General features: G+C 45.7%; 10 protein-coding genes across 10 annotated transcripts; 4 read left to right on the forward strand and 6 right to left on the reverse strand.

The window, feature by feature from the left end:
- Window positions 1-118: 118 nt before the first annotated feature.
- N7469_002364 (amidohydrolase family protein) lies at window positions 119-1,387 on the reverse strand (the record flags this gene model as incomplete). Its single annotated transcript, XM_056641284.1, has 2 exons — window positions 119-572; window positions 645-1,387. The coding sequence occupies 2 exons, from the start codon at window positions 1,385-1,387 to the stop codon at window positions 119-121; spliced, it is 1,197 nt and encodes a 398-aa protein (XP_056503778.1).
- Window positions 1,388-1,756: 369 nt separating this feature from the next.
- Window positions 1,757-2,513, forward strand: N7469_002365 (3-hydroxyanthranilate 3,4-dioxygenase; the record flags this gene model as incomplete). Its single annotated transcript, XM_056641285.1, has 3 exons — window positions 1,757-1,925; window positions 2,015-2,170; window positions 2,254-2,513. 3 exons carry the CDS (start codon window positions 1,757-1,759, stop codon window positions 2,511-2,513), a joined length of 585 nt encoding a protein of 194 aa, XP_056503779.1.
- Window positions 2,514-2,738: 225 nt separating this feature from the next.
- On the reverse strand, window positions 2,739-5,034 carry N7469_002366 (uncharacterized protein; the record flags this gene model as incomplete). The annotated part of the gene is made up of 2 exons (XM_056641286.1): window positions 2,739-4,812; window positions 4,880-5,034. 2 exons carry the CDS (start codon window positions 5,032-5,034, stop codon window positions 2,739-2,741), a joined length of 2,229 nt encoding a protein of 742 aa, XP_056503780.1.
- Window positions 5,035-9,223: 4,189 nt separating this feature from the next.
- Window positions 9,224-10,078, forward strand: N7469_002367 (uncharacterized protein; the record flags this gene model as incomplete). Its single annotated transcript, XM_056641287.1, has 3 exons — window positions 9,224-9,610; window positions 9,687-9,804; window positions 9,876-10,078. The coding sequence occupies 3 exons, from the start codon at window positions 9,224-9,226 to the stop codon at window positions 10,076-10,078; spliced, it is 708 nt and encodes a 235-aa protein (XP_056503781.1).
- A 1,683-nt stretch (window positions 10,079-11,761) lies between these two features.
- Window positions 11,762-14,119, reverse strand: N7469_002368 (uncharacterized protein; the record flags this gene model as incomplete). The annotated part of the gene is made up of 4 exons (XM_056641288.1): window positions 11,762-12,962; window positions 13,023-13,423; window positions 13,472-13,671; window positions 13,732-14,119. 4 exons carry the CDS (start codon window positions 14,117-14,119, stop codon window positions 11,762-11,764), a joined length of 2,190 nt encoding a protein of 729 aa, XP_056503782.1.
- A 1,247-nt stretch (window positions 14,120-15,366) lies between these two features.
- On the reverse strand, window positions 15,367-16,797 carry N7469_002369 (uncharacterized protein; the record flags this gene model as incomplete). Its single annotated transcript, XM_056641289.1, has 5 exons — window positions 15,367-15,709; window positions 15,769-15,938; window positions 16,005-16,108; window positions 16,185-16,433; window positions 16,488-16,797. The coding sequence occupies 5 exons, from the start codon at window positions 16,795-16,797 to the stop codon at window positions 15,367-15,369; spliced, it is 1,176 nt and encodes a 391-aa protein (XP_056503783.1).
- A 932-nt stretch (window positions 16,798-17,729) lies between these two features.
- On the reverse strand, window positions 17,730-19,494 carry N7469_002370 (oxidoreductase; the record flags this gene model as incomplete). Its single annotated transcript, XM_056641290.1, has 6 exons — window positions 17,730-17,783; window positions 17,846-18,302; window positions 18,360-18,430; window positions 18,490-18,944; window positions 19,002-19,183; window positions 19,484-19,494. The coding sequence occupies 6 exons, from the start codon at window positions 19,492-19,494 to the stop codon at window positions 17,730-17,732; spliced, it is 1,230 nt and encodes a 409-aa protein (XP_056503784.1).
- Window positions 19,495-19,794: 300 nt separating this feature from the next.
- Window positions 19,795-21,281, forward strand: N7469_002371 (alpha/beta hydrolase; the record flags this gene model as incomplete). The annotated part of the gene is made up of 9 exons (XM_056641291.1): window positions 19,795-19,857; window positions 19,911-20,111; window positions 20,167-20,404; window positions 20,453-20,604; window positions 20,655-20,707; window positions 20,777-20,824; window positions 20,902-21,012; window positions 21,072-21,169; window positions 21,241-21,281. 9 exons carry the CDS (start codon window positions 19,795-19,797, stop codon window positions 21,279-21,281), a joined length of 1,005 nt encoding a protein of 334 aa, XP_056503785.1.
- A 736-nt stretch (window positions 21,282-22,017) lies between these two features.
- On the reverse strand, window positions 22,018-23,237 carry N7469_002372 (leucoanthocyanidin dioxygenase; the record flags this gene model as incomplete). The annotated part of the gene is made up of 6 exons (XM_056641292.1): window positions 22,018-22,090; window positions 22,147-22,288; window positions 22,354-22,597; window positions 22,721-22,874; window positions 22,937-23,135; window positions 23,201-23,237. Coding segments are annotated over 6 exons (849 nt in total), but the record flags the coding sequence as incomplete, so codon positions are not given.
- Window positions 23,238-23,663: 426 nt separating this feature from the next.
- N7469_002373 (uncharacterized protein) lies at window positions 23,664-25,647 on the forward strand (the record flags this gene model as incomplete). The annotated part of the gene is made up of 8 exons (XM_056641293.1): window positions 23,664-23,720; window positions 23,779-23,985; window positions 24,041-24,135; window positions 24,201-24,802; window positions 25,055-25,102; window positions 25,171-25,328; window positions 25,383-25,503; window positions 25,562-25,647. The coding sequence occupies 8 exons, from the start codon at window positions 23,664-23,666 to the stop codon at window positions 25,645-25,647; spliced, it is 1,374 nt and encodes a 457-aa protein (XP_056503787.1).
- Between the last annotated feature and the right edge of the window lie 537 nt (window positions 25,648-26,184).

Below are 26,184 nucleotides of genomic sequence, written 5' to 3' on the forward strand. Positions count from 1 at the left end.
ATGGTTCCGCGAAGCATTCGAAGGACTTTCTCTGTTATTCGCTGATCCACATCTGATACACTCTAAGATGAATGGGTAGTCTATGGCTTGCAAGTTGATTAAATTCGGGCTATGTATTCTAGGCAGGTATCTTATCTATGCCTAAGAAATCTAGTACATTCTTCGACATAATGCGCTCTCTACTCTTCGCGCACAAAAGTTTCTGAATCTGCGAATCTGTAGATAGTAGCTCCCCAGGCTGCGGCATCTCCCCCAGCGGAAACGGATAGTCACTGCCCAAGACAATCCTTCCTACACCGATTTTCCTGCAGATATACTCCACCAGGTCGGCGTCATGCATCAGGCTATCCAGCCATATGTTAGGCTGGTGCTGCTTGAAGAAGTCTGCTGGCGAGACGCCCCGCGCGCTATGTGCCACAAGGTCCGGACGGCAGTTGTAGCCGTGTTGAATACGGCCCAGCAGTGGAAGGTAGCTTCCACCAGCATGCGCAAAGCAGAAACGTAGCCTTGGATGGGTGACTAACACGCCGGAAGAGAGAATTGCGTGCATTGCGAGAGCAGTCTCACACGGCCTACAGAAGAAAGCATCATTAGCTGTCTTTACTTTTGCTGGGAAAACGGACAGATTGAACAGAATCACGTACATGCCTATCAACCATGCAGACCAATACGGCTTCCACCGGCTCTTCTTCTCCTTTTCCCACTCGTACCCTAAGGGGTGCACAAAAATAGGAAAATCTAGCTCCTCGCATGCCGTCCAGAATGGCTCGAACTCCGCGCTGTCCAGACTCCGCCCGTTGATTTCAGCCCCGATCTCCACGCCATTTAAACACAGGTCCTTCTTTGCACGGTGCAGTTCCGCAATTGAGGCGTCGACATCTTGCAAAGGAACTGTTGCCAGTCCCATAAATCGCTGAGGATATTCCCGACATACTGAAGCGATGTGATCATTCAGATATCTGGCCATAGAGGCGGCCTGTTTCGCTGGCTTGTCATAAGAAAACAGAATTGGGACCGTGCTCAGGACTTGCACATCGATTCCAGTCTCGTCCATGTCTTTAATTCGCAGCTCAGGATCGTAGCAATTGGCTTCCACTGTTCTAAAGAATCGATCACCTACGTACATGTCGACTTTCTTCGGTGTTTTTGGGTTACTGATGCCGTTCGTCTGAGACTTTTGGTCATTGTGTGGTCTCAGCGTGATCCATTCTTGACTCTTATCGCTCGAAACATCATCATACAAAGGTGGGAATTTTGGCAGTTCAGGTGGCATGATGTGGGTGTGGACGTCGATGCGCATAGATGGCGACGCAGTATTGCCATTAACACCACCAACATCGGAGTCATGACTTGAGGAGCCGCAAAGGCAGCCGCAAGAATTCGTCATTTGGGAATGGCGTGTTGTTGAATATGAGTGTAGACTAATAGGACCTACAAAGTAGATCTCATGGCTCTCTTACGGGCGTCTTGTTTTCTTAAGTCATACTTATTCTTTGTCGCACGGAGCGATCCGAAGTAGGTGTACCCGGCCATTGTTGAGCCGGCAAGGTGGCCACAGCTGCGACGACTGGTAATAACGGATGCATCCGTCGAGTGTGGAAGCCTCTTCCGCACCGGCTACATCTATCTTGCAGTCGTATCATATTTGAAGGAAATTTTCTGATCATAACTTGACCACCTTCGCCTTCCACTGATAGCGTCGCGCCCTCCGGACACGATAGGAATCTCGTCGAGGTTTGAGTGAGTGACAAAAATTATGAATACAACCAACGGCCTCCCTATCCCTGGGGCCCTGCAGTTGACAGCTTGGCTGGAGAAGAACTCTGCGAGTCTGCAGCCACCCGTTAATAACAAATGCCTATATTCTGGAGAAGACTTTATATTGATGGCAGTTGGTGGCCCGAACAAAAGAAAAGACTACCATAGTAAGTTACTTGGGGTTTTGAGTCTATGCTAAGAAGAAAGTCGTCTTACGAGTATGAATGCCTACAGTCAACCAAACAGAGGTATGTAGGACTAAGAAACGAATGGTGCGGCTCATATATTGAATACGATGGATCACAGGAATGGTTCTACCAGATAAAGGGCGACATGCTGCTCAAGATAGTAGAAAACGGTGATCAGTTCCGAGATGTCGTGATCAGAGAGGGAGAGATGTTTCTCTTGCCGGGTATGTTTGCTAGCTATTTATTTGGAATATATGATCGTTCTGCTCTGGTTTTTTGGATAACGACAATATTTAACAAAGCACAGGCAATATTCCGCACTCTCCCCGTCGCCAAGGGAATACAATAGGCCTTGTGATGGAAAGGAAACGACCTGTAGGAAGCATCGATCGTCTACGGTGGTACTGCGAGAATGAGAAGGAGCATGGTGAAACACCTGCCTTGATCCGCGAGGAGCAATTCTACTGTGAGAATATGGAAACGCAGCTCAAAGATGTCATTGAGGATTGGATGAGGAACGAGAGCAGTCGCGAATGCAAGTTATGTGGCAGTATTGCTGCAGCATGAGAAACTAGGTTGTGAATACCATTCAACATGGAAGGCCGTAAATATTGCACTTGGCAAGAAATTTAGCCCAAGGTACTCACTCGATATCAATGAATAAGTTTAAAACAATGATGAATAGACAACTCCCTTCCCATATATAGCTGTTGGATGTGAAACAACAGAACCAAAATATACCGACACAAAAAAATAATGATTCGTGGCCAAAATTTATGCCATTATCTGGCATTATTGACTCTCAATTAGATCAAAATCTCCCCATAAAAAAGACATAAAGTCATTAGCGGCGGATTCGGCTGATAGTGTCCCTGTTTCAGGGCTTAGAACAGGGAGTTGAGAGTTTATCATAGTGATGGGAAATGGATTGTCTTCGTCCGCTGCTACGGTGGAACTGGCCTGAACCATCGAGGGGTGTTCCATCATCCCCATGTCTACATGATCATTATCTCCTTTCCTGAGCCTCTTGGCCGCTGGTTCTTGTGATCCCTCATGCTGGGTTCTGGTCGAAGGCAAGCTGCGTTGGACCGTGGACTCAAAAAGGCTGTTATGGCTATGGCTTTGCTGGCGCAAATGACATCGTGGTAGATCTGTCGCTGATAATGATAACAAGAGATGTGCATCGAGGTCGGGAAGTCCATCGAGGCACAATGTGATGTTTGATGGGCCTTCTCCAAAACGACCAAACGCTTCACTGAGCTTGTCGCGTCTTTCACACTCGGCCTTTGTGGATTTTAGCTCCTCCTGAACCAACGCCTGATACGTTTCAATTTCTGGCCATTGTATGCTTAGATTGCGAAGCATCCTAACGGCGGCCTCTAAGTCGGTCAGCGCTTTCGCGGTAAAAATAGGGTTCCAAGCCAGTCGTATACAGTGTAACAAAACCTTTGCGCCGGCGAAGAGCGCACGACCATGTTGAATTAGAAAATGACTTCCTGGCACGGTCGCTATTAGACGAGGCGTAAGCTTAATGCAGCCGGACGCGGCCTCGGCACATCGAAGGAACATCTCAGGCTCCGCCACTGTGTACTTCTCTAGGAAAACTCGATGGAGGAGGATCAAGCTAGCGTAATATGAGGATAATGCAATGGTCTGCAGCGCAATGGCTTCGAAGTCCCGGGGCGACTCTTTTATCCACGGCAGTACCTTTTCTGTGAAATAATTCCCCAGTTCTGCATCGTGCCGACGAACGTCAGCTTGGATCTTATCATCCAAATTCGGTGTGGAGTTGCGGGCAGCCTTGCGTATGTAGCGGACGGTTTTGTAGATCCGACCCATGATGATATGGAAGTCCACAATGACGGAGAACCAAAAGTCCGCTGCGGAATCTGTATCATGCGTTGGGGGTTTGAAATTATCCTCCAAGCCATATTCTGTGTCATCTATTGCCAGAGGTTTCAGAAGAGCAGTGGATAGAGAGCGATCAAGGACATACAGACACCACCACAGTCCACGCTGCATGTGTGGATCTTGACTGGGTATAACATCGTCACTCAGATCCAAGCCCTGATACAGGCGAATGGCATGGCCTGTAGTCACCCACGCTTCGTACGCCTTGCCTGTCTTGGCGAGATATAGACTAAGAAGCCCGTGACCAATGATAGAGTTCAGACCGAGTTTTTCTTTTGATTGGAAAGGTAGGATTTCCCTCGTAGCGTACGAATAGAAAAGATCACCAAGATTCACTAGATCGTACGCTCGCAGACGAGGGTCTTCGGAAATCGGGTGTGTAGATTTGAGGCCGGAAACCGCCACAGCGAGGAGCGCATTCATCAAGAAGGACAGCTGATTGTTATCATCGTCATGACCCAAACCACTCCTCCGTAACTGCTCTCTGAAGTCCTTTTCGGGAATAATGGGGAAGATGGGATGTATCACTCGGAAGTAATGGCCGACGAGGAGCGTGCGCACTTCGTCAGGAATGGGTTTGAGATGAGTCAACGAGCGCGCCGATTCCCTGCCGTCGCCTAATTGCCCATCACCTTTGAACACAAACGTTCCGGAGTTGCGCACCCCCTCTTGGTGTCCTGCGGGGGATTCTCGTGCCGCGGCGAAGGTGCCTGTAAGAATCGACGCCATGTTTGGGGCGGAGCTCAGAGTCTCCAGGGGAATCTCTCCTTGATTCTGGTCTGGCTTTTCTGAATTGGCCATGGTCAACTTGACGAGGTCAGTTGCGTCCACATTTGCCTGAGGAACTGCTGGATCGTCTGCAGATTGATGAACAGGCTCGGATGTCCGCCGCGGACTCGGCGGTCGCAATTGCGCCTCCATAGAGTGGATTCTGCTTTCGAGGCTCATGATATATCTGTGCCAGACAGTCAGTCCTTTCTTCAGGCCAAGCGCCAAATCCGAGGAGCAACGGGGCTACGCACTTGGGATCGAAAAGCCTGGCGTTGCCGCTAAGATCTGCATAGATACACTGCGCATTGTTGCGACAGCAGCTTTGGCACGGGTGTTCCCCATCGCACTTGATTTTCCTCTTGCGGCATGCCTGGCACGCACGCCAAACTCGCTGACGTTCATACATGGTTGGCCTATGTCAGGATAACGGAGCTGCTAGACTGATTCAAGAGCGAGTGACACTAAAAGGTGGGGATGAACTACGTTGGTGGGCTAACTCCAGGGAGCGGAAGCTAGTCCTTCGCTAGTGATAGCGATACAAAGTAATACCCCGTACGTAGTAGTGATGCCGCCGGGGGGAGGGTTCACAGCGGTCTGTAGTAGAATACACAAATCGAATGATTGACTTATGCTGTACTTGCATTGATCATGCCCTACGCCCCTGCATAGAAGAGCCTTGTTACAGACAATTATTCTAGACTTAAAATTTTTTTTTTCGCTCAGGTCAACATGGTATAGCTTACATATAGTTACCGATACATACCCCCGCATCGGCGCTTTAAGCTGTGGCCTCGACAATCTCAAAAGATAGCAAGTAACCTTGAGAACCAAGGCACCGATTGGGGTTTGGTTTTCGACCACACTTATTACCTAATCTCCGTTCTGCTTGTCTTCACGTCGCCGAAATGGGATGGTACCTATAGTTAAACTCCTAGGTTTATGTCTTCATATGCTCCGTAAAACCAAATCGATTCGGTTTGCGATCAATAAAAATTGTAATACAGTTCTTTTGCGATAAGCTGTATTAATATTAGGCTGCGGCATAACCGCGGGTATTCTCTGCCCGCCCCATATCCGCTCCGCGTTTGCGGGAGGGTATGGGGAACTCAAAATTACCTAAATATTAACTCAATCACATCTGATTTATTCAATATCAAATTAAACAAGAGTATCAACAATTTGAAACGTGGATAATAATAGAATTGCACAGCATCTTTGATGTAAACAAAAATAGAATTGAACATTGAATGGATAATGGTGGATTTGGTAATTTTGGTAATTTACTATAACGAATTCGGTAATTTTGGAACAAATGAAATTACAGGCCTATAATAATGCAAAAAAATTGACCAACAACTGGGCATACAGAGTATACTTGGAACTGCAATTTTGCAAAAACACTCGCGCGCTACCAAATAGTTCACCTGATATAAGTAATTTGGGTATATCGTAGCAAACGCTCCGGTATTGGAGTCTCTTTTGGCGGAATGATACACATGATAAACACGCAACCTCAAGCAGCATGTTTGACCCGTCACATCCGATAAAATTATTCACCCTCACCAACACTCGATTTAACCTACATACTTCTTTTTAAAATTACTTTACTTTCGTGAATCAATTAGCCGGCAGAGGAGCCTAGTAGCAATTTTCTCGAAGCAATATAAGTGTAGTTCGTCCGCAAAAACATTCGTTCTACAGAGCTGGAACAACGGCCTCAGCAACATCGACAATCTCACCGCACACGGCTTCAATGTGATCTTTTCTTGGACACAGTTCCTCTTTCTGAACTGTAGCAAAGGCGGTTTTATTACAAATGATCTCCAGTACACCGTTATGTCCAATCCAGATATCATTACTCCCGATTCAACGCACGGCGGAGCTTATGGCTTCTGGTGTATTTTTTACAAAAGCTGGGAACAAATCTATGACTACAATTCTACCACGTACTTTACAAAGGTCCAAACAAAATATATCCTCGGGGCCGAGATCCCTCTCTATTTCCAAAAAAATAGATAATGTTATCCCCTCCCCGTTTTGGCATCGTGCTTCAGCACTGTGTGAATTTGTTTGGTCTGAGAATCGGGATACAAAAGGTCACAAGCGGACGACTCTCCTTACGCAGTGTTTGAAATCCGCATGCTTGCAATGATTATTATAGCCAGGCTGATATCGTTTCATGTCGCAATCGATATAAGGATGGGAGTCGGATTATGTTAGTTTTTGCTACCCAGTCAATGGTATCTGCATTATATACTCCACTACACTACTTTATTTGTGTAAGTACTTGGTTTACCTTTCCGCTTAGCCGCCGGGCGTTAATGATCGTGTGTGTAGTCGGTAGGGCGTCTAGGATACCAAATCGCGATGCAAGCTTCTAACGGTTCAAATGCCCCATGGTCAACGCGATGAGACGCAGTCGCCCCTAACAACAACTGTTTTTGACCCCTGAGAAGGTTCACTGTACCTCATGCGCGACTTCATAGCTTTTTTGTGCGGGTGTATGAAGTTAAGGTGACGAAGCAAGTATGTTAAGTGAACTTAACCTTAAAACCCCTCCTCGATACAGTAGGAACCTTCTGGTTTTATACTTGCGGTTTTACCTTTAGACTGAGAACTGAGCCAATTCCATTGATGAGATTGGATCAGTCTGTTGTCTGAAAAGCATCGATACCATCTGGCCTCCTTGGCATATATAGACAATATAAGACCCGTGCAGCACCCCTACACACTGGATCCAGAGTTGTCCCTGCAGACATTCAAGGTCTTCAAGACCTGGGCGATATCTCCGCTGGAAAATGCGTTTTTGATCGTGATAGCGACGGCATAACTAGGTAATACCATTTTTTTTAGCTTATATGTAACCTGAGAACAGGCAAGAGACATTATGTTCCACAAAAAGTCATGAACAGCCCAAGAATCACAATTCCCGCATGTATTCCATACTTTACCATTGTTTCAAGCTTAAGCGATCCTCGACGATAATACCGGACATCCCGAGAAATGCCAACAATCATTCAACTCCCGTGCCAGTTGCGAGGACTAGGAGAATATCCCGTGCAAGGCGTGTAAGTGCCGGATACTTATGCTAATAGTCTCTCCAGAAGATATGAGGAGTTCGTATAGTACTTTAATCAAGATCTATTTGACGTATAAAAGCCATAGTGCAGTAATACTAGCCACTCTCAAGATATTGCCTGGATTTATCCTCTTGAATAGGAGAGCCTTATTAAGACTCCTCTACATTGCACATCAGGGCCGGATCATCCTTATCATGTATAGCGACATAGTGGAGGAGTGTCGGTAGGCCGCTGTTTGTATAGCTCTAGGTGACCTTCTAGACTCTTGGGGTTCTTAATCTTTGCTCCCAGATGTGATCAGGCCATGATGTAGCCTCACTTCTCTTCGGGTCCATGCTTATTCTGCCTTAGCCAATGATCCAAGAAGATATGCAGTCACCGTAATGACCACCTGCCATAGATTAGACAGAATATAGATTTTGGTGGAAACCCGAGATTCCCACATCGATATCAACAATGGGACCTCCAAGAACTTGGATTTGGGATATATCGGCGCTAGGTAGCGCCAATAGATTCCCGCGACTACCTAGTCGCAATCTCTGTTCCACATCATCCAGTTAATTATTTACCTTCGATCGCGATTCTCTTCCACTCACGTTCGTCTCCATCCAAGGGATGACGCCATTCTAGCATGTAAGCCTTCGGATATACTTAGTAAGGATGGGAGTTTATCTACTTTAGGTATTTAGTCTATTCATGATATACTGCGTAGAGTTTGATTCTGACGTTGCTTGCTGGTTGTGATAGCTTCGGTTATGTACCTGGCCATCCTGGATAACGGACCGGAGGTGTCAACGAAACCTATCTATATTAACATCAATTAGCCCTTAGCCGCCGTCAAAGGTGACGTGGGTTATAGCCGCTGCCGTGCTGAGCTTGACAGCTTGGAATGTTTCTCTTTCCAAATTGAGAATTACACCACTGATGAAAACACGAGTGAGACTGGGCCTTGGCATTAATACTGACAATAAACCCACCTGTGCCATCAATTCAATCTGTACAGCTAGATATAGCAGTTGCAATAATAGGTCTTGTATGACTCTAGGTGACAGGGCTGCTCAACCAGACGTTGGTAAATTATCAATATCGACATGCAACGTCAAGTGGGGAGAGGAGGAAATATCAATTCTATGAAGAGCGTGGCCACTTGGTGTCTATCGGGTCCCCTCTATACGTCCTGTGATTGGATCACAGACAATAGCAACGATGGAAGCTTACAAAAGTATACTCGGACCGTGTCAGGCTTGTTGGAGAGGCTCCGGTTGATATTTAACCACTCCTTTGCTCCAATACCCTAATACACCATTCTTCACTTCTTCAACATCTGCATTCTATTCCCCCTCAACACTCATAGTCCACCCCAATCTGCCTTCGACATAATGGCTTCCAACCCCCCCCCCTGCCGCCTGCTGCGCTACTGGTTTCAAGCATGAGGGCACTCCTGTTGGCGAGGTGAAGAACATAGATGGTGGTGAGTAAAGAAAACTATTCCTCGAGAGAAAAAACCACCGGCAGATGGGCTGCACAATTGTACCTCCCGAGCTAACATCTAACACCCTCTTCATTTATCTAGTCAACACCTACATCACCTACCCCAAAGACAACAAGACTCCCGAGAGGGCCATCGTCTTCTTGACCGACATTTTCGGCATCTTCCCCAACTCTCAACTCCTCGCTGACGAGTTCGCCAAGGCTGGATACTTGACTGCCATCCCGGATCTGTTCCAGGGTGACCAGATCAGCGTCGCTGATATGGAGTCTGGCAAGGCTGATCTACCCTCCTGGCTTCCCAAGCACCAGCCCGCCAACGTCGACCCCGTCGTTGAGGCGTCAATTAGGTACGTCCGGGAGACTTTGGGTGCGAAGAGCGTTGGTGCTATCGGCTACTGCTTTGGCGCTAAGGTAAGTTTCTACATAACCTCTGACACGGGCTTACCTCAATGGGTATGAATATGGGTTTCTAATGGGCCATTCTAAGTATGTTACCCGCCTTCTGATGACCAAAAAGGTCGATGTTGGATTCGCCGCCCACCCCTCCTTCATCACCCACGAGGAATTAGGCGCTATCCAAGGCCCCTTGTCCATTGCTGCTGCCGGTATGTTCTTTTCCAAGTACACTACCTAATTTACCTTCAGCCCCCAAAGCCATAGCACTAACAGTATCCAGAAATCGACTCCATCTTCACCACCCAACTCCGCCACGAATCCGAGAACACCCTCATTAAGGCTGGACACCCCTGGCAAATCAACCTGTTCAGCGGTGTGGCCCACGGTTTTACAATTCGCGGCGATATGAACGTCAGGATTCAGAGGTGGGCTAAGGAGCAGGCTTTTTTCCAGGCCGTTTCTTGGTTCAATCAGTACTTGTAAGACTATATGCTGGTCAGATGAATATGGGACCTATTGCGGGCATTAGCCCTGTTCATATGGGGCTGATTTGGCTTCAGCTCAGATCCGGCTTGTGAGCTGAGTTATATGAAATGAAAGCATATCCTTTTCAAAAAATGGACGTGGAGACTTTCTGTAGTGATCCATGTTGAGATTCATGGATCCAGGCATGCATAATGGGTGCTTTAGGATGACGTAGTTCCATGAAAACAGTAGGCAGATTGGGAGTCATCATTCGACTGCATGAACGAAGACACGCCAACAGCAGTAAGGCCACGATTACTCACTGCGGGCCTCTACAAGGCACTACGTAGTTTCGTTTTCGAGAGTTGAACGCTCTAATCCCTTCACGTACGTCAAAAGGGAACAACTACATGTGTACTGCACTTACAGAATCGACCAGCAGTAGTCATGTTAAATACTTCCCATAATGAAACGTATATTCAATACAGTGTTATTAAATTCTGAGGTTCAGAAAAAGCGTGTGGTGATTGTTAGATTATCACAGGGCTGACGTTAAAGTAAATGTTGAGTGGTTATTTGTCAGCAGCTAGGCGACTCATCATCAATTGAAATCCATAAGAATGTACCAAGTTTAATGCCCAAAATCACTCGCAAGGTGGTCAGCAATAAACTTAAGGCTCTCTGCATGATATATATCAGAATCCACGTCTCTTAGCCGACTGAGCGTGCCCTGGTCAAGTATGTGGAGGTATGTCAGACCGGAAATGTCCCTAATTGGTTATATTGGTTATATGTGAGCGCAGGTCCACACGACCCACACCCACAACTTGAACCCCTGCTTCCACTAGAGCCTTCGATATGCTGCGAGAGTGGGCATTTCGCAAACTCCTTTGGAGTGGGTTTGTCGACCGTGTTATAAAAAAGAATGCAAGAAATTAGCTCGGGGAGAGACTGCTGGTGGAGGGAAAAAATTACGTGTGCGGAAATAGGCTACTTATTAGAGACCAACTACAGAATCACCTAGCTTGACATGGACGATAAGCGAACGTTGAACATTTCTTTTTCCCAATTTCCGCCCATGGCACTTTTCAAAACGGAATGAGAACGGCTTATTCCGTCATGAAAAGTGCCTTGGGCGGGGTCTTCTTGCCCGTTTCGGAAACGAACTCTCTAGCAAAAAATAGGGTTATGTACTCTAGCGGGGATAAATTCCTAGAAGGATCTTTAATCTCCATGGAATTTCTACCGAGGCGAACCTATGACTTCTTCTGTATAGTAATATTTCATATATTACGCAGAAGTATATTACACTTTTTACGAATGGACAAGCTCCATCGCTCACGGAATGCCTAGACTTCCTTTTTGAACTCACTTGCTGCCGGTCCTTTTTTTTCTTCTGAATACCAGTAGTCTACATGCCCGTCAGAACCCTGCCCTTCGATTTTCATCCTACTAAAAAGTGCAGATGCAATGAGCCTGACTGTATTTCACCGTGCCTTAGTTACATCGAACGCTGTCCTTGTGCAAATGTAAGCTGATCTAATCGAACAGGTGAGCTGGTACCAAGCTGTGTTGATGTAAATTCCCAAGGTAGTGATTATAGTAGACTTGGTTTTTCTGTTCGCGCATAGAAAATGGCACTAAAAATACAACATTGGGTGACAGAGAGTTTCATGTGATAATACTGACCAGCACACGAGTTCATTCGATAGTACAGAACAACTGATCAAATTGCTCGAGATCATTTAGCAGATCCCCGCTCAACTGCATATTATCTAAGTCACACCAATTTTCAGGATCAGTGACAGGCTGCAAGCGCTGACTTGTGCTAGGACGCGGATCCAGTGCCATAGTGCTTGCATCGACACTATATATTGCACCAGCCAGCCAGCCGTCGTCCAGGAAATTGTTCACGATCTGTCTGTCTTCAGTGTGTACACCTGAATGCTCGTCCATGTTGGTGTCAATGGTCAGAACCTGGTCCATGTAGTCTTGCACTGTGCGGTAAAGCTCTCCCACAACACGGCTGCGGTATTTGGCAACTGCATCACAGAAGCTAGTAAGAATTTGATGGTAGAGCCGAGCTTGGGGGCTAGCTTGGCCAATATCGTCAAGAAGAAGTAGTGTGCTCTCAAAGAGACTCTCTATGTCACGACGAGGTTCTCCGGCAAGCAGAGCAAAACCTAGGATGAGTCCGGCTCCAAAGATCCAGGCTCTACAAGTATACATCAGCATCTGTCTGACGAGTAAATCACCAGGACCAATAGTAGCTAGCTCTGCAATGAAGGTAAAGTGAACATACTTGAGTAGGCAAAAGTTTCGAAAAATGAGTCCTGCGGATTTTGCTTTTCGACACATGTCAATCATGTACAAAGATGAGCTAACACACACCTGAGCCATCTTGGACACTTTACTGTTCTTCAGAGATACATCGGAGGCCTCCTCTGGGTCACTAATTAAATGATCCGGTGCTTTACCGCGAAGGCGTGAGGTCAGGTATGCGATCAGATACGGCCGAGTGACCAAGATTACCCCAAAATAATACACGCAGGAAACGTGGATTTTCGTCATAAGCCGTTGTTTATCTCCAGGTTCAAAGATTGGTAGGTTATGGGGAAAATGGTGAAATTGACGCAGAGTTGGCGGAAGACCATGAACCCATTTTCGAAGCTTGAGAAGCAGTTCCTCGGCCGTGGCAATATCGAGCAATTTACCCTTGCTGAGGGTATCGACAATATCATCGAGTAGCGTACAACCGTTCCCCATCGCACAAAACGCTGACTCAGTATCCAAACCCTCCATACCGTCGAGTATACTTGGAACTTTGGGTAGGCTTCTCGGTCTGGAGAGCACAAAGCTACTCAGGACATCAAGGTTACGCATGCTGTGCCAGGTTCTTCGTCTACCAAGGACTGTCAACGTCTACTATTGATTGGCCTTGGAAAAAGTAATTAGAACTTACCTGCTGTCTTTGGCAAGAGCATTGGTGTAATCCTCGGGGATATGAAGCTCAAGATTAATGGCTGCTCGTGCAGCGACACCTATGAACATCGATGCAGCATTGCGATGGCAGGCGCCCAGCATATAGAATCCCATTAGCAGGAAAAGCCGCACTGTGCCAATGTTCTGGCCCATCAACATATCATCAAAAGCTACTTGTCGTGCGCGACGGAAGTACCCATTCGCTATACGGGTATCTTCTTCTGAGCCTTTGACTTGTGCACCAATAGCTAGAGCAACCCCTATTGCTGCGACATCCTCCCGCCTCACGAATGAGTTAGTTGCGGAGCGAGATGCATTAATATGTACTGCTAAAAGGGTGTCAACCTCATGGGGTGTAAAGAGGTCCAAGATCCCGTTTGTCTGTAAGAGAGTCAGAAATTAATTCACTTGAATGATCCTGACACGTACTGCCTCGTAATAAAAATCCATCCATGAGTTGACTTGATTAGTCTGGACCTTATAATCCACATTTGCTATGGGAGAATGATCCATATCGATAACAATGTGATATCGCTCTGAATCGGTAAAAGGCACAGAACCTACGTATGCCTTGACTGTCTTCCGGAGGAAATGTAAAAACGAGAGAGCGGAGGTCTCGCCAACGTAGACTGTTAAGACCTCTTGTTTAGATACCCAATAACATAATATTGGCTGGCTTGGTCTCGTACCTTTGGACGACTGGTTTGACTCTAGAGGCAAGTGGTCTTGTAAGAAAGCAGAAGGTGGAATTTGTTCACCATTTTCTGACTCGGACGTGTTGGTACCAGAAACAGGGCCATCCAACTCAAGCGATATATTATCACCAATGGCCGCGATCCCATGTGTCGGTGAAGAGCCATCTTGCCGTCTAATGGAGTTACTATGGGTATTGCAAGCGGCACGAAGTTTCCGTCTACGACGATCCATTCCAGAATATTGGCATACATCGTCGAGTCCGCGTTGCATGCACGAGGAACATGGACGTTGCGAGTCACACCGTATCTTCAGGGCCTTGCAGGTCTGACATGCGTGACTCGATCGTTGTCGATCTTCCGGACGTACTTTTGGACGTGGCATTGCCAATTTCCAACGTGTCTATTCCTGATTGTTGAAGAATCAGAACTCCCATCAGGGACAGGTAAATCGTTTGATGGAAGGATTCTGGGGGAATGAATGGTTTTGCTTGAGTTCTATCTATCCTTTATCTGTCTCGTCACTGATAGGCTGGGCTATAGACACGATACCCCGCACGATGAAGTGCATCCGCCCGAGTTCATATGTGCTTTTGATTGAGTCCCCCAGTATCAAAATGACGTTGTATCAAGTATTTGTTGTATGGTTTTGGAGAACCAAAACATTGAAATTTTTGAGGGGGCCAATTTGAAGTCTCCATGGGGAAAGACCAATATGTATGAGGAACGTTATTAGTGGTACAAAAAGGCTTAAGCTTTAATTCAATTGGCTATATTTGATTGTATATTTGATCATTTATCAAGATTTTCAGTCGAGTAGCTCCTGTGTATTTCGAATCCAAGCTTTAATACAGCAGTATTGATCAAAATTTCTACGACTTGACAAGTTCGCAACATGAACCCCGCTTTAATCTAACTAACTTAACTTTCTAAGTAATGAAGGTCTGTGTATTGCCATACATGAACAGTATGGGATTTCACATTCCCTCTAAAATACTCTACCAGATTCTCGATTCTTCAAAGACAGCAATGAGGGCTGTTACCTTGGATTTGAGACTTATGCCGAAACTTTTTAATTTTTTTGGGACTTCGAATCTTTTCCATTCGGTGCTTGGGCGTGGATACTAAGTAGCTGCTTGATTGCAGTGCATTTAGAACCGTTGAATCAATGTACGAGGTTGAATTAGTAGATGTGAGCATTGTACGAATAGTGCGGGGAAATGAAGTCCTTCTACATAGTCTGGCCCGACAGAACGGGTCATGACTGAGCGTGCTAGGCCGAAAAAGAGGAGTTATTCAAGTATGGTATCCGTCGCGGCATTTAATACATTACACGGCCCTACTACCGCGGTAGGTTGGCCATGGGATAAGCTCTCATAATATGACTTTCTCCTACAGAAAAAAGAAAGCCTTGTGTGTTTCCCACTGTTCAAAAAAATGGTATCTACGCAAATTTAAGGGGAAAGAATGTTTCTCGAGGATGAAAGGATGAGCAGTAATTTCGGGTAACTTGAGAGATAAGGAACATATCCATCCCTTAGCCGTCCCTTTCTTCTGTCGCTTGGCAGCCACCACCAGAGATCTTGGCAACCAGTTGCTAGCGGCTCTCGCCCGTGAAGTACATAGTATATTTTAGTCGAGCTTTGTGGATACCGGTGGCTGAAAAGTGTCCATTGTTCGCAGACCGTGCTTGAACATTTGATTGGATTCCACAGCGTTCTTATCTCTCATTTTCTCCGCTGTCTCTCGGCCCGCCCCCGGTACTCGATACACAAGCTTGGCCTGAGCATCTACTTGCATATCGGACGGTACGGGGTGTGTCCAAGGAAGATATTCCGGCATCAAGCCTACCTGAACGAGAGCAGTCATCTGGTCCCAGGCGATGTGTTCATGGTACAGCCGGTCGCCCCTCACGTTGACAACTGCGGTAAAAGGAATTTCTGCTTTGCGACCCGTGGGTGGGATGCCAGGAAATCTGCTTCAGGTTAGTTCATGTAAAGCAAGCAGGTGAAAGGTAACATGGAGATGTCTTACAGCCAGTCAATCTGCATATCGTGCGTGAATTTATAGATAAATTCATCAACCACACGATCGATACCCACCGTACGACTTATCAGCTCAAGTTCTGTGTCAGCAGGATTATTAAAAATAAAGTGATTCTGATAAAATGATGTTAGACGAGCCCTTCCAATCCCTCCGGTCAACTATGACTGAATTAGCAGGTTGCTGGTAAAGGATTCAGAATCAATGCCAGGCAGGTTCGCTCATACCGTAGGAATATGATTTACGTATGGCTCTTGTACCATAGTTGCCATTGTGTGTGGTACAGAGCGCGTCTCAAACTCATGGTACGTATGTTCTTCCCAGATGGCTTCTAGGTCAAAATAGGGCCCCCCCTATTAGAGGCTTCAAGAAGCTCAGATTTCGAGTGTGCGACACAGCTTCGGTACCGTAATCGAATTTTGGGTGAAAGGGAGTGGCAAACTGGTGTGTGTTGACAGCAGCGTATCCGTACGCTAGAGGTTTCTCGCTTTCCGTCACGATTTTGGCTGTTGAGGATGCTCCAGCCAAATGTTGGAGCATTGGGAATAATGGACTGGGGATATATGAATCCACGTTTCCATAGACTGCTACTCCCACAATATCCTGGCAAGCATTTGCTGCCTTAATGACATCTGACCAGGCTTTCGGATCATACGCTGACACCGAAAATCAGCTTTAAGATCTAGTATTTTAATCGGGTCGCCACTTACCGACTATTCCAACTTTTCCCTTAGGTTGACAGCTTTCGCAGATGGATAATGCCTCTATGGCAGATGCAATGCCGTCTTGATCCCCTTGTAAAGCCCCCGGACACACTGCCACTACTGCGTATCCTTCTTCAGCCCACTTCAGGAGTGGTGAAGGGACTCCATTTTCAAGACGCAGCTTTCCAATATCTGGTGATGAAGAAACTATAATCATACCAGGACCCACGCCTTTGCGTGAAAGGGGTTGTGCCAGATAAATCCCCGGCGCATGCTCTTGCATGTTTGGTACTGGAAGGCTGGAAGGTGCGTCCATTGCTAGTTCGCTCTCTCGTTCACGTGTTCTCTGGAACAGATTGATCTGATAGAATCTATTGACTTTTGAGATATTGACTGTTGAGACAATTGACAAATCGAAAAATGACCTTGCCGGGTTTTATGAACGAGAGATTGGACAATGCTAGAGGAACCACCAGACCTCGAGGCCGAGAAAAGTGTCAACAAATTCCCAGACGATGCTTCGATAAGTCCGTAAAGCCGTTGGCCCGGGTATGAGATTGATTGTGACAGTGTCTGGGGTACTTGCGATGGTAGACTTCCGGCCGGAAATGCCCAGTGGGGCTAAATCGTAGGAGAATAGATTTTCATCATTATGCCTTATACATGCGGGCAATAGCCGTGACCAGAAGCGAGGGCCCGCAAAGTAAGAAAGGTGCGGAGACTACTGGAACGGCTAAGTATGTGCAGCCTACTATTAGGTAAAGTCCAGCCTTGAGCACAGCTTAGCTGTGGTTAAACATAACGATAATAAAACGTCAAGGCTGGTGTTATGAGGGTTTCCTTTGTTTTGCCGTTCTAAATGTATCTGCGAAAGAGAGGAATGGTATGCGGTAAACCTATTTTTTTCATTTGAATAAACAACATAGCTGAGACTCTTGCCAATGGGTTTCTAATCTTTATCACTGTGGGCTTGTAATTCTACAGAATTGATCTGAGAAGCTACTGTATACTAACTATGTAGTAGCTAGTAGTTCTAAGCTCCAGCTTTGGCTATTAATTTATGTCATATCTATTCCAGTTTCATCTGATATTCTTGGCATTTTCCGATTCTTTCCTGCTTACGTTTATATATGTCAATTCATATTTTCTGGAGGTCTTGGATATGAAAGTATCGCTTGTATTTCCAACTCCCTATAGGTTGTATGACCATGAACAAGTAATCAATCTGGAGCAATTACATGTATACATCTAGAGACGAGAGCTGTAACGCGGGCGCTTATTGCGAAAGTTCAAAGTATCGACCTGTTTAGTCAGTAAATGCGAATACTGCTTCATAGGACATTCCTTGGAGCAACCGAACTTACATTGACATAGGCAGGGCTTAACTGATCAATACTCCCAACCCCTAGCAAGGCCATAGTCGTGATGACTTCGTTTTCAAGGATCTTGATTGCCTTGTTCACACCTGGCTTACCAAATGCTAGGGCATAAAGGAATGATCGCCCCAGCCCGACGCCCCTTGCGCCCAGGGCAAGAGCCTTGACAATATCAGTACCACGTCTTATACCTCCGTCGACAATGACATCGCAATGGCGAATGACATCGGGACAGTTTCTCCGGATTTCTAGAAGTGTGTCAAGAGCAGAAGGTGCACCTTCAAGCTGTCTTCCTCCGTGATTTGAAAGCCACGGATGTACCCCATGCTTCATGCATAGCGCGGCATCTTCCCATGATTGAATGCCCTTAATCGCAATTGGGAGATCTGTTATCTTTCGCATCCATGAGACAGCAGATGTCCAGTCAAAATCTGTGTAAACTTGGCTGTGGCTTGTGAGATACAATCCGCATTGAAACAAATGGAGCTAATTGGGGACATACGACCGAGGAACTGTTGGGCCGCCAGAAAATCCATTATCATCATCCTCTTGGTTTGCACCAAGGTCTTCCTCCTGGTCATCATTAATAAGGCTATCCACATTTCCAAACTGTTGAATGCATTCATGCATACCTTGATGATTAAACGTAAATCACGTTCGCGTTTGCCGACATGAATCGCGTCGACAGTCAAAGCGAATGCTCGGTAGCCTAAATCAATAGCATCCTTGACTTCCTTTTCTGTTACAGAAAGGTCCTCCATAGCATAAATCTGCCAGTATAGTGTCTGTGTTTCTGTACGCGCATCCGCCAATTGCTTTGGCCCACAGCCTGTGTTGTTAGGTACCCAGTGAAGTATGCCATTCTTCCCGGCTGCTTGTGTAAGAGTCAGATCTCCGCTCGGATGTGCAAGCTTACTTCCCCCTGCAGGGCAAATAAAAAACGGCGCCGAATATGTTGTTCCAAGAATGGAGGTGGTTAAATCAATACTTCGGATAGGTCGCAAGACTCGCGGGCAAAAGCGAATATTATACCAACTATCGCAATTCCATGCAACAGTCTCTTCGTCTTCAGCCCCAGATTTGAAAACTGATTTTGCTTAGTTGTTTTCAAAGGAGCTTGCTTATCTTCACTGGTTGAACTCACAGGCAAATGAGCGGGCGGGTAGTATCTGGGATGCAGCAGTTTCAAAGTCGTTAAGGTTAACTACAGATCTCAAAAGTGAAGTGGAGCTGTTCACGAGACTTGTTTCTGAAGAATGGATCTCATTTGGTAAGCAAACTGGTGTGGTACCCATGTCCGTTTCTGCAACGGCGCCTAGGTTCATCCTGGTTCTATGTTAGTACATCAATTTTGTAGCAAGGTGACAAAGTCGTGGAAGCTAATACTCAGGAGGTAGATTTTTCTCGATCACGCCATTTGGATGGATGGGCTCGAAAGCTTTTGTTGCATCCCGCCCGGCATATCTACGTATGATATGTGATCCTCCAGGGTGGGAATGCATGTAAGAGCTTAGGTCGTATATCATCCCTTTGATGATGACCAAGCATCTTTCTTTCGAACTATGTTGGCTAACTTCGGCTCTGGAAAGATGAGAACAGGTTCATAAAATCGATATGTTGACTCACCTTGTTAACATGCTGGCGTAGTGTACAGAATAGAATGGACTCCCTGTCATTCATACGATCAAAAGGGACAAGGCTTTATAATCTCGAAGCCATTGTCAAATGAAATCGATTATACCAATTTTTAGTCTCCAGTTTCAAGATAGTCAATCCGGAAAAGCGATTACAGTTATCACGGGTAAGGGCGGGTTGCTGACAGCAGCTTGTGGAGCACGGATAATGGCCATCCCAGGGGCACATTCATGATATTATTTCATGGAATAAAGCTCGCTCCAATAAAAACAACCAAGCCCAAAGCTCAGAAATTCAACAATATGGAGAACATCTTCGCGAAAATAGCACAAGATACCACCAAGTTTGACCTTGGAGATGACGAGGTACGTAACCAAGGCCCACCAGACGAGAATAATTGCGAGCTAATGATCTAAAGGTCTGGAGGAAACTGTACGAACCGCTTTACTCCCAAGCTCCTGATAGTGTTGGCGTGGTGAAGGACGAGCAGTATGGTTCAACCGAACGCAATCGACTAGACGTGTATTTTCCTCGCGAAAAGACACCAAAAGAGAAACCAGTAGTGCTCTTTGTTCATGGAGGAGGCTTTTTCTCCGGAGGCAAAGGATGGAGTGAAAAGGTATTGCCATTCACGACGACAACATTCCTTTCGTATGCTAACCTGTTCCTACCAGTGCTGGGCGAATGTAGGATATTTCTTCGCACAGCATGGATTCGTCACGGTGCTGGCAAATCATCGGCTAGTTCCCAATGTCGTTTACCCCGGAGGAGCCGATGATATGCAGCTGGTCCGAGAATGGGTTTTTCACAATATTGCAGCACCTAAGTACGGAAAAGGATCACCAGAAAGGGTCGTGCTTTTAGGTCACTCATCTGGTGGTGCACACATTGCCATGAACGTATATGCTGCAGGTGAGAAATTTCTTGTCAATGCTGAATGACAATGCTGAAAATGAAAAGGGGATCCAAAGCGGGCACCGACGGTCCCAATATACCCCCCTGTCGTGGGGGTTATTTACCTAAGTGTGCCATTCTGGTTTGACATGAAGAAGCCCTTGAGACGACAAGTCATAAGCCATTATTATGAGTCGGCCGACGAGGAGGTCTGGGGGGTAAGTGTAAATGCACTTCGACAGGACTTCCTGGTCTAAACTACCTCTAGCCTCGATCCCCACTGGGCTTATTCAAATCCCTACCGGAAGATTCTCCTCTGCTGTAAGCTTGCTTTCATCTGATTATAGGTATTCACGAAGTCAATTACTGTGATGTTGATAATATGGATAGGCATTATGAATATCTCCCGGTCTACGTCGGAAGTGTCCAATGGGAAGTGTAGGTCACTCAGACAATCAAAGAAGATCCTATCCTATCTTAGAGTACAAAACTGACCTACAATTTGCAATCCTTAGCCCAGAAACAGCAGATGCCACAGTGGCCTTTTTTAATGCCTATCGTGAACGAAGCGTTCCTAAAGGAACGCTACCAGTGTTTCATGTTCTGGACAAGCATAACCATATCAGGTCAGTTGTTGGCTCATCTAACCAACCCCTGGTACTATTATTCTAATGGTTTCAAAAAGTAATGTTCTTTCCATTGGAACTACTGATTCCGCACAGGCAGACAAACTGCTGGAATTCATGCGATCTTGTGTGGCAAAAGCCGATCAAAAAGCTCAGTGTATGCTTCCCATGAACAGCTAAATTTTTAGCGAGAGTCAATTTAGCTAACTGACTTTTAAAAATATAAAGTAGCACAACAGGGGAAGCCAATGCAATTTGGCCGCCTCTAATGGGTTTACAGTATCGAGCCCATTAGTTAGTGAGTGCATTGTTGAATGAGTTATTAAGATGTACATACATGAGTGATATTGAACTATTCAGAGCCTTTCCCATTTGCCCTACAATTTGTCAAGCTTTGTGAACACGCCGGGTCCTAAACAGCTTTTTTATGCGACTAGAACCGCAGGTCGTGTAATAACTATACGTAGTCTCAGATATGGCTTAGAAGTGGGAAAAATGTGACCAAGTTGCATTCCTTCTGTTCCGAATGGTATGAGTAGCGGGTAAGAAATGTACATGGCATCAATACGCTAGTAGAGAAAAAAGGCTCATTTAATACAAAATGGAAATCGACTGGGTTTACAAATGGGATTTGATTCTCAGCCAAAATTCATACTACCTCAATGAATTGGACAATCCATCCAACACCCAGAATGAAATGGGTTGTGGTTGGGCTGGGCTCTGGCGACATCCGATATAAGAAGACTATGTACAGATTAGATCAAGGTGTGTCTTCCCACTTAGATATTTTCCATATCTATAGATCAAAATTTTTACTTAATATACTACTTATTTTTCTCATCTCTCCTGCATTCTTGCCTTTTTTTACCTTTGTGGAACCTTTATTTCTTTCTATCCAGGAGTGTTGCAAATTTACGAAAGGCAAGTCGGTAGGGATGCTTTGAATAGGACATATAATATTGCAGTGGACTAAAATCACTACATTACATGTATACCTCAGCTCACAGCTGCAGTCGGAGGCTGGGAAAAGTTTCGTTCGACAGACTCTTTGAACCATTCTTCTACAGTTTTGGCGGGGCTGAAGCAAGTTCTGAATTAGTAGTTTTCCCTCTATCCAAGGACATATACACTTACTATTTCTTCAGAGGGCCTTGCATAATGAAGTTCTTTCTGCCCTGATTGAAGTATGCGATCGAGTACCGCGACGGCGATTTTCCTACATCCATTGCTCGAACCCGATGGAAAGTAGATTTCAGGCGATCGTCCGACCATGCCACTGCAGAATCAAAACTCATTAGTAACATGTATTGCAAAATTGATTTAATAGGCATATTCACTCACTCAGCATGTCGCCAATGTTAACAACGATCTGGCCTGTCTTCGCTGGGAGAGGGCTGAAGACGTCACCCTGCGCGAAACTCGTATGCGACTCACGCCCCGGACAAATTTCCAAGCCATCTTCGCCATCCCTCTGGAACAGGAGGGTAACGCATCCAATGTCGGTGTGGCTTCCAGCCCGCCAGGTGCCGGCAGCATTCTCTGAGGGAGGATAATGAATTAGGCGCATCTGGGTTAGAGAGTCGGGCTCCGTCACATCATTAGCATTGCAAAAGTAATCGGATGGGAAACCCAGTGCGACGGCAAAGCAAGTTACTAGTTGGATTAATAGGATTCTCGAAATGGATTATGCTATATGGCCATCACGTACGTAGCTGGTTCGAAATTGCTGCACATTTTCCCATGAAATTAGTTGTAGTCTCTCGAAATCCTGGGACATCTTGATCACTGGGCCACTCGGACCGAGATTGAAGCCAGAGAGATTCCTTTTGATCATACATTCCAGTGCTCGGTCGTAGTTGGGCCTTCGGAATGTCAGTGTAAGATGCTCTCATGGAATCTAGCGATTCTCTGGCTTGCCTTGTACTCCCAGCCATTATTTGTCACATTACTATGAGGGGTCTTTCCCTTAACCTCTGGTGGCAAGTCAAAAAATGCCTTCGAAATGGCAAATTGTTTCTCGATTTCCTCGATGGTAATTCCGTGATCTACCAGTGTGAGAAAACCAGCAGTTTCCGCCGCCTCCACCAGCTGCTGGGTAATCTCTTCTGTTCTTTCCTCAAAGTCTGTTCATGTAATCCCCTCATGAGTATATCAACTGCCTTTTGACTTTTGTCCTTTTGCAACTTACCTTTGAGAGAAATGACTGGTACTACTCGTTCGGACATGGTGAGCGGAGCTTTCTCAAAGCGAAACAACTTGTTGAGCGATTGTATAGTTAACTAGAGTATTTTTGCTCGGAAATTCTTTCCTTGCATAGAATGAATTGGGTCGACTGCCTTGCTGTGGCTTGATATACTAACAATGAGCGTTTCTCACGCGCATACACCTTTAAACGGTTGCCATGGTACATAGCCGAGATTGCCCATATCCGATGTAAACGCCATGGTGTCCATCTATCGGTGTTTAGTATCTCCTGGACTTCTTCCGGTGCTTTGATAGACGTGTTCGTACGATAACCGCCTTTCCTCGACTTCAGTTATGTTCTCCTCAGCCAGCTAGGTCAGACCATAGCCGCATATATGATGTTAGGGTTTGAAGCGACATATTTTCCGGGCATCGATCTATCAGATTTGGTATGATCATCTCATAATATGTCAGAAACCAAAAAGCACGAAGCCGACAATGCAGCTGACATTGAAGTCGGTATTGTGAGCAAAATTTTGTCAACGTCAAGATAGTTTCTGTTACTCTTTCTGACCAATTCAGGGCTACAACCGTCCTGTCAGCTTTGCAGATTTGGCTCCTACCGGGTTTAATCGGAATGAAGCTCAAAAGTCAACCGCCTTGAAGCTTCTTGCGGAGCAGGAGGGCGTCGAAGTAGACCTTGAGTCAACTGAAGCCAAAAGAGTCCTTCGCAAAATCGACATGCGGATCATGCCACTGGTACTCGGTCTTTACACCCTCCAACTGCTCGTTAGTAATGACTCCAGGCCATCTAGATCCGTGTCTAATATCAAATCTATAATAGGACAAAAACAGTTTGTCATTCGCCGCGTTGATGGGCATCAAAGAAGATTCGAAACTAAATGGAAACCAGTACGACTGGTTGGGCTCCATTATCTAGTGCGTGGAACAATATCACATCGAAGATACTATTTCTATCTGTGATGCTGACACTGTATTTGAAGCTTTGGATATTTATTTGGGGAAATCCCGGCAGCATTTATGATGCAACGTGTCCCGCTGGCTAAGTATCTGGGTGTTATGAGCATGCTTTGGGGGGTTGTCGTCGCTTTACATGCCGTTTGCCATAATTTTGGAGGCCTGGCTGCTGTTCGCTTCCTGCTAGGGTCGATCGAAGTTTGCACAACGCCTGCTATCATCTATATCACTAGTTCTTGGTACACGCACGCTGAGCAGGTCACCCGGGTTGCGATCTGGTATTCAACGTCCGGCTGGGCTCAAGTAATTGGAGGTTTCGTTGCCTGGGCTTTTAATCATGCCGATGGGTTCAATTGGCAAGGCCTTTTTATATTCTATGGTGCCCTCACGTTCACTACAGGCGTCATAGTCACATTCTTCCTCGCCGCATCCCCAATTGATGCTAGCTGGCTGTCTGACGATGAGAAAAAGATTGCATTGGAACGAGTTCGGCATAATAAGACAGGTACTGAGATGTGGGCATTTAACATGGATCAGTTAAAAGAATCTTTCTCTGATCCTCGTCTGTATTTAATTTTTCTTGTGACGGTTGCCACCGGTCTTCCCAATGGTGGCTTGACAGCATTTGGTACGTTCACAGCTTCTAGCAAACAATTCCTGACTGACATGAAACTTCTTGGGTTCACAGGACCAACTATCATATCCGGATTTGGCTTCGACACTAATACGACTACATTACTAAGTATGGCTCCAGGCGCATGTGCAGCCGTTGGTACTGTACTAGCACTTCTCGTAATAAAGTTAACTAATCGAACCATTGGGGGTATTTTTGTCATATTTCTGGGCTGTGTCGGAGTTATCATGATGTTGGTCATACCAGAGGCGGCTTATACAGCTCGATATGGAGGCTACATCCTCACAATGCAATGTGCGTTCTTACAGATATGTCCATCAGGTTTGTCAACGATGAAATCTTACTTAATCACTCATTCTTAGATCCAAATGCCATACTAGTCGTCCTCGCATTCATTACCTCTGGTATCGGCGGGAGTACCAAAAAGCTTGCCTTTGGAGCATCTTTCCAACTCGGATATGCGGTTGGCAACATTTGCGGCCCGCAAACGTTCAAGGACAGCGAAGCTCCCCATTATTTTGTACACCTCACCTCTAACAGAAAGACTTAATGATATATACTGACTTGGATACAGACAGCGAAGTATACCATGTTGGCGTTTCTTGTTTGTACAGGCATGTTGTTGGCTTCCATTGGGACCATCCATTGGTATTGGAATCGCAAGCGGGATAGACAGGATGCACTAGATGCCCAAAGTTCGTATATTCTCCCCTCTTAATTGCCATTCTCACTTCAAATTTAACATATGCCTAGATAATGCTGTCCATGAGCATATTGCAAATGAGGAATTTGCAGACTTGACAGATTTCAAACTCCGTTCATTCAGGTATCCTTTGTAGTTGACTTATCTCGCGTTAGATAACACGAGAGGAGCGCAATTTCCAACTTAGTATGGGTATTCCATCTACCTTCAGAGTCAACGATGATTATTAACCAATGCAGTCAAACTTTAAATTACCAACAAATTGGCTTGAAAACCTGCTGCCCTGTATGATCGTTAGCTTTAGAAGTTTCCTTAGCATTGCCGTAGGCAAATGGAACCTATAAGACTTTGATAGGCTGCAATAAATTCCTGAAAGTTTGAATCTCATAGCACCTCAGCTCTCTTTCTGTTTCTCATTATATGCCGATATACAATACGCGGCCAAGGCTTACTTAGAAAGAGCGAATACTTCGGAAAGAAAGTTTATATCTGAGAATTACTGTCACTGTAACTCTCAGCCAGACAGCATATTGCTTATGTAACATCAATCTCGATGATTCTCCCGAGGAAAATTTTGGGCAATATTTGAATAATAGTTCAGTGGTTGTGTGCGGTGGATTCCAAGGCGAAGGTAGGTATAGTGGTCATTCGATGTTTTTTTATTGCCGTGACA

The sequence above is a fragment of the Penicillium citrinum genome (assembly GCF_028827155.1).
Source record: "Penicillium citrinum strain IBT 23319 chromosome Unknown utg000002l:1.0-3833315.0:1.0-3834789.0, whole genome shotgun sequence".
NCBI classification, from domain to species: Eukaryota; Fungi; Ascomycota; class Eurotiomycetes; order Eurotiales; family Aspergillaceae; genus Penicillium; species Penicillium citrinum.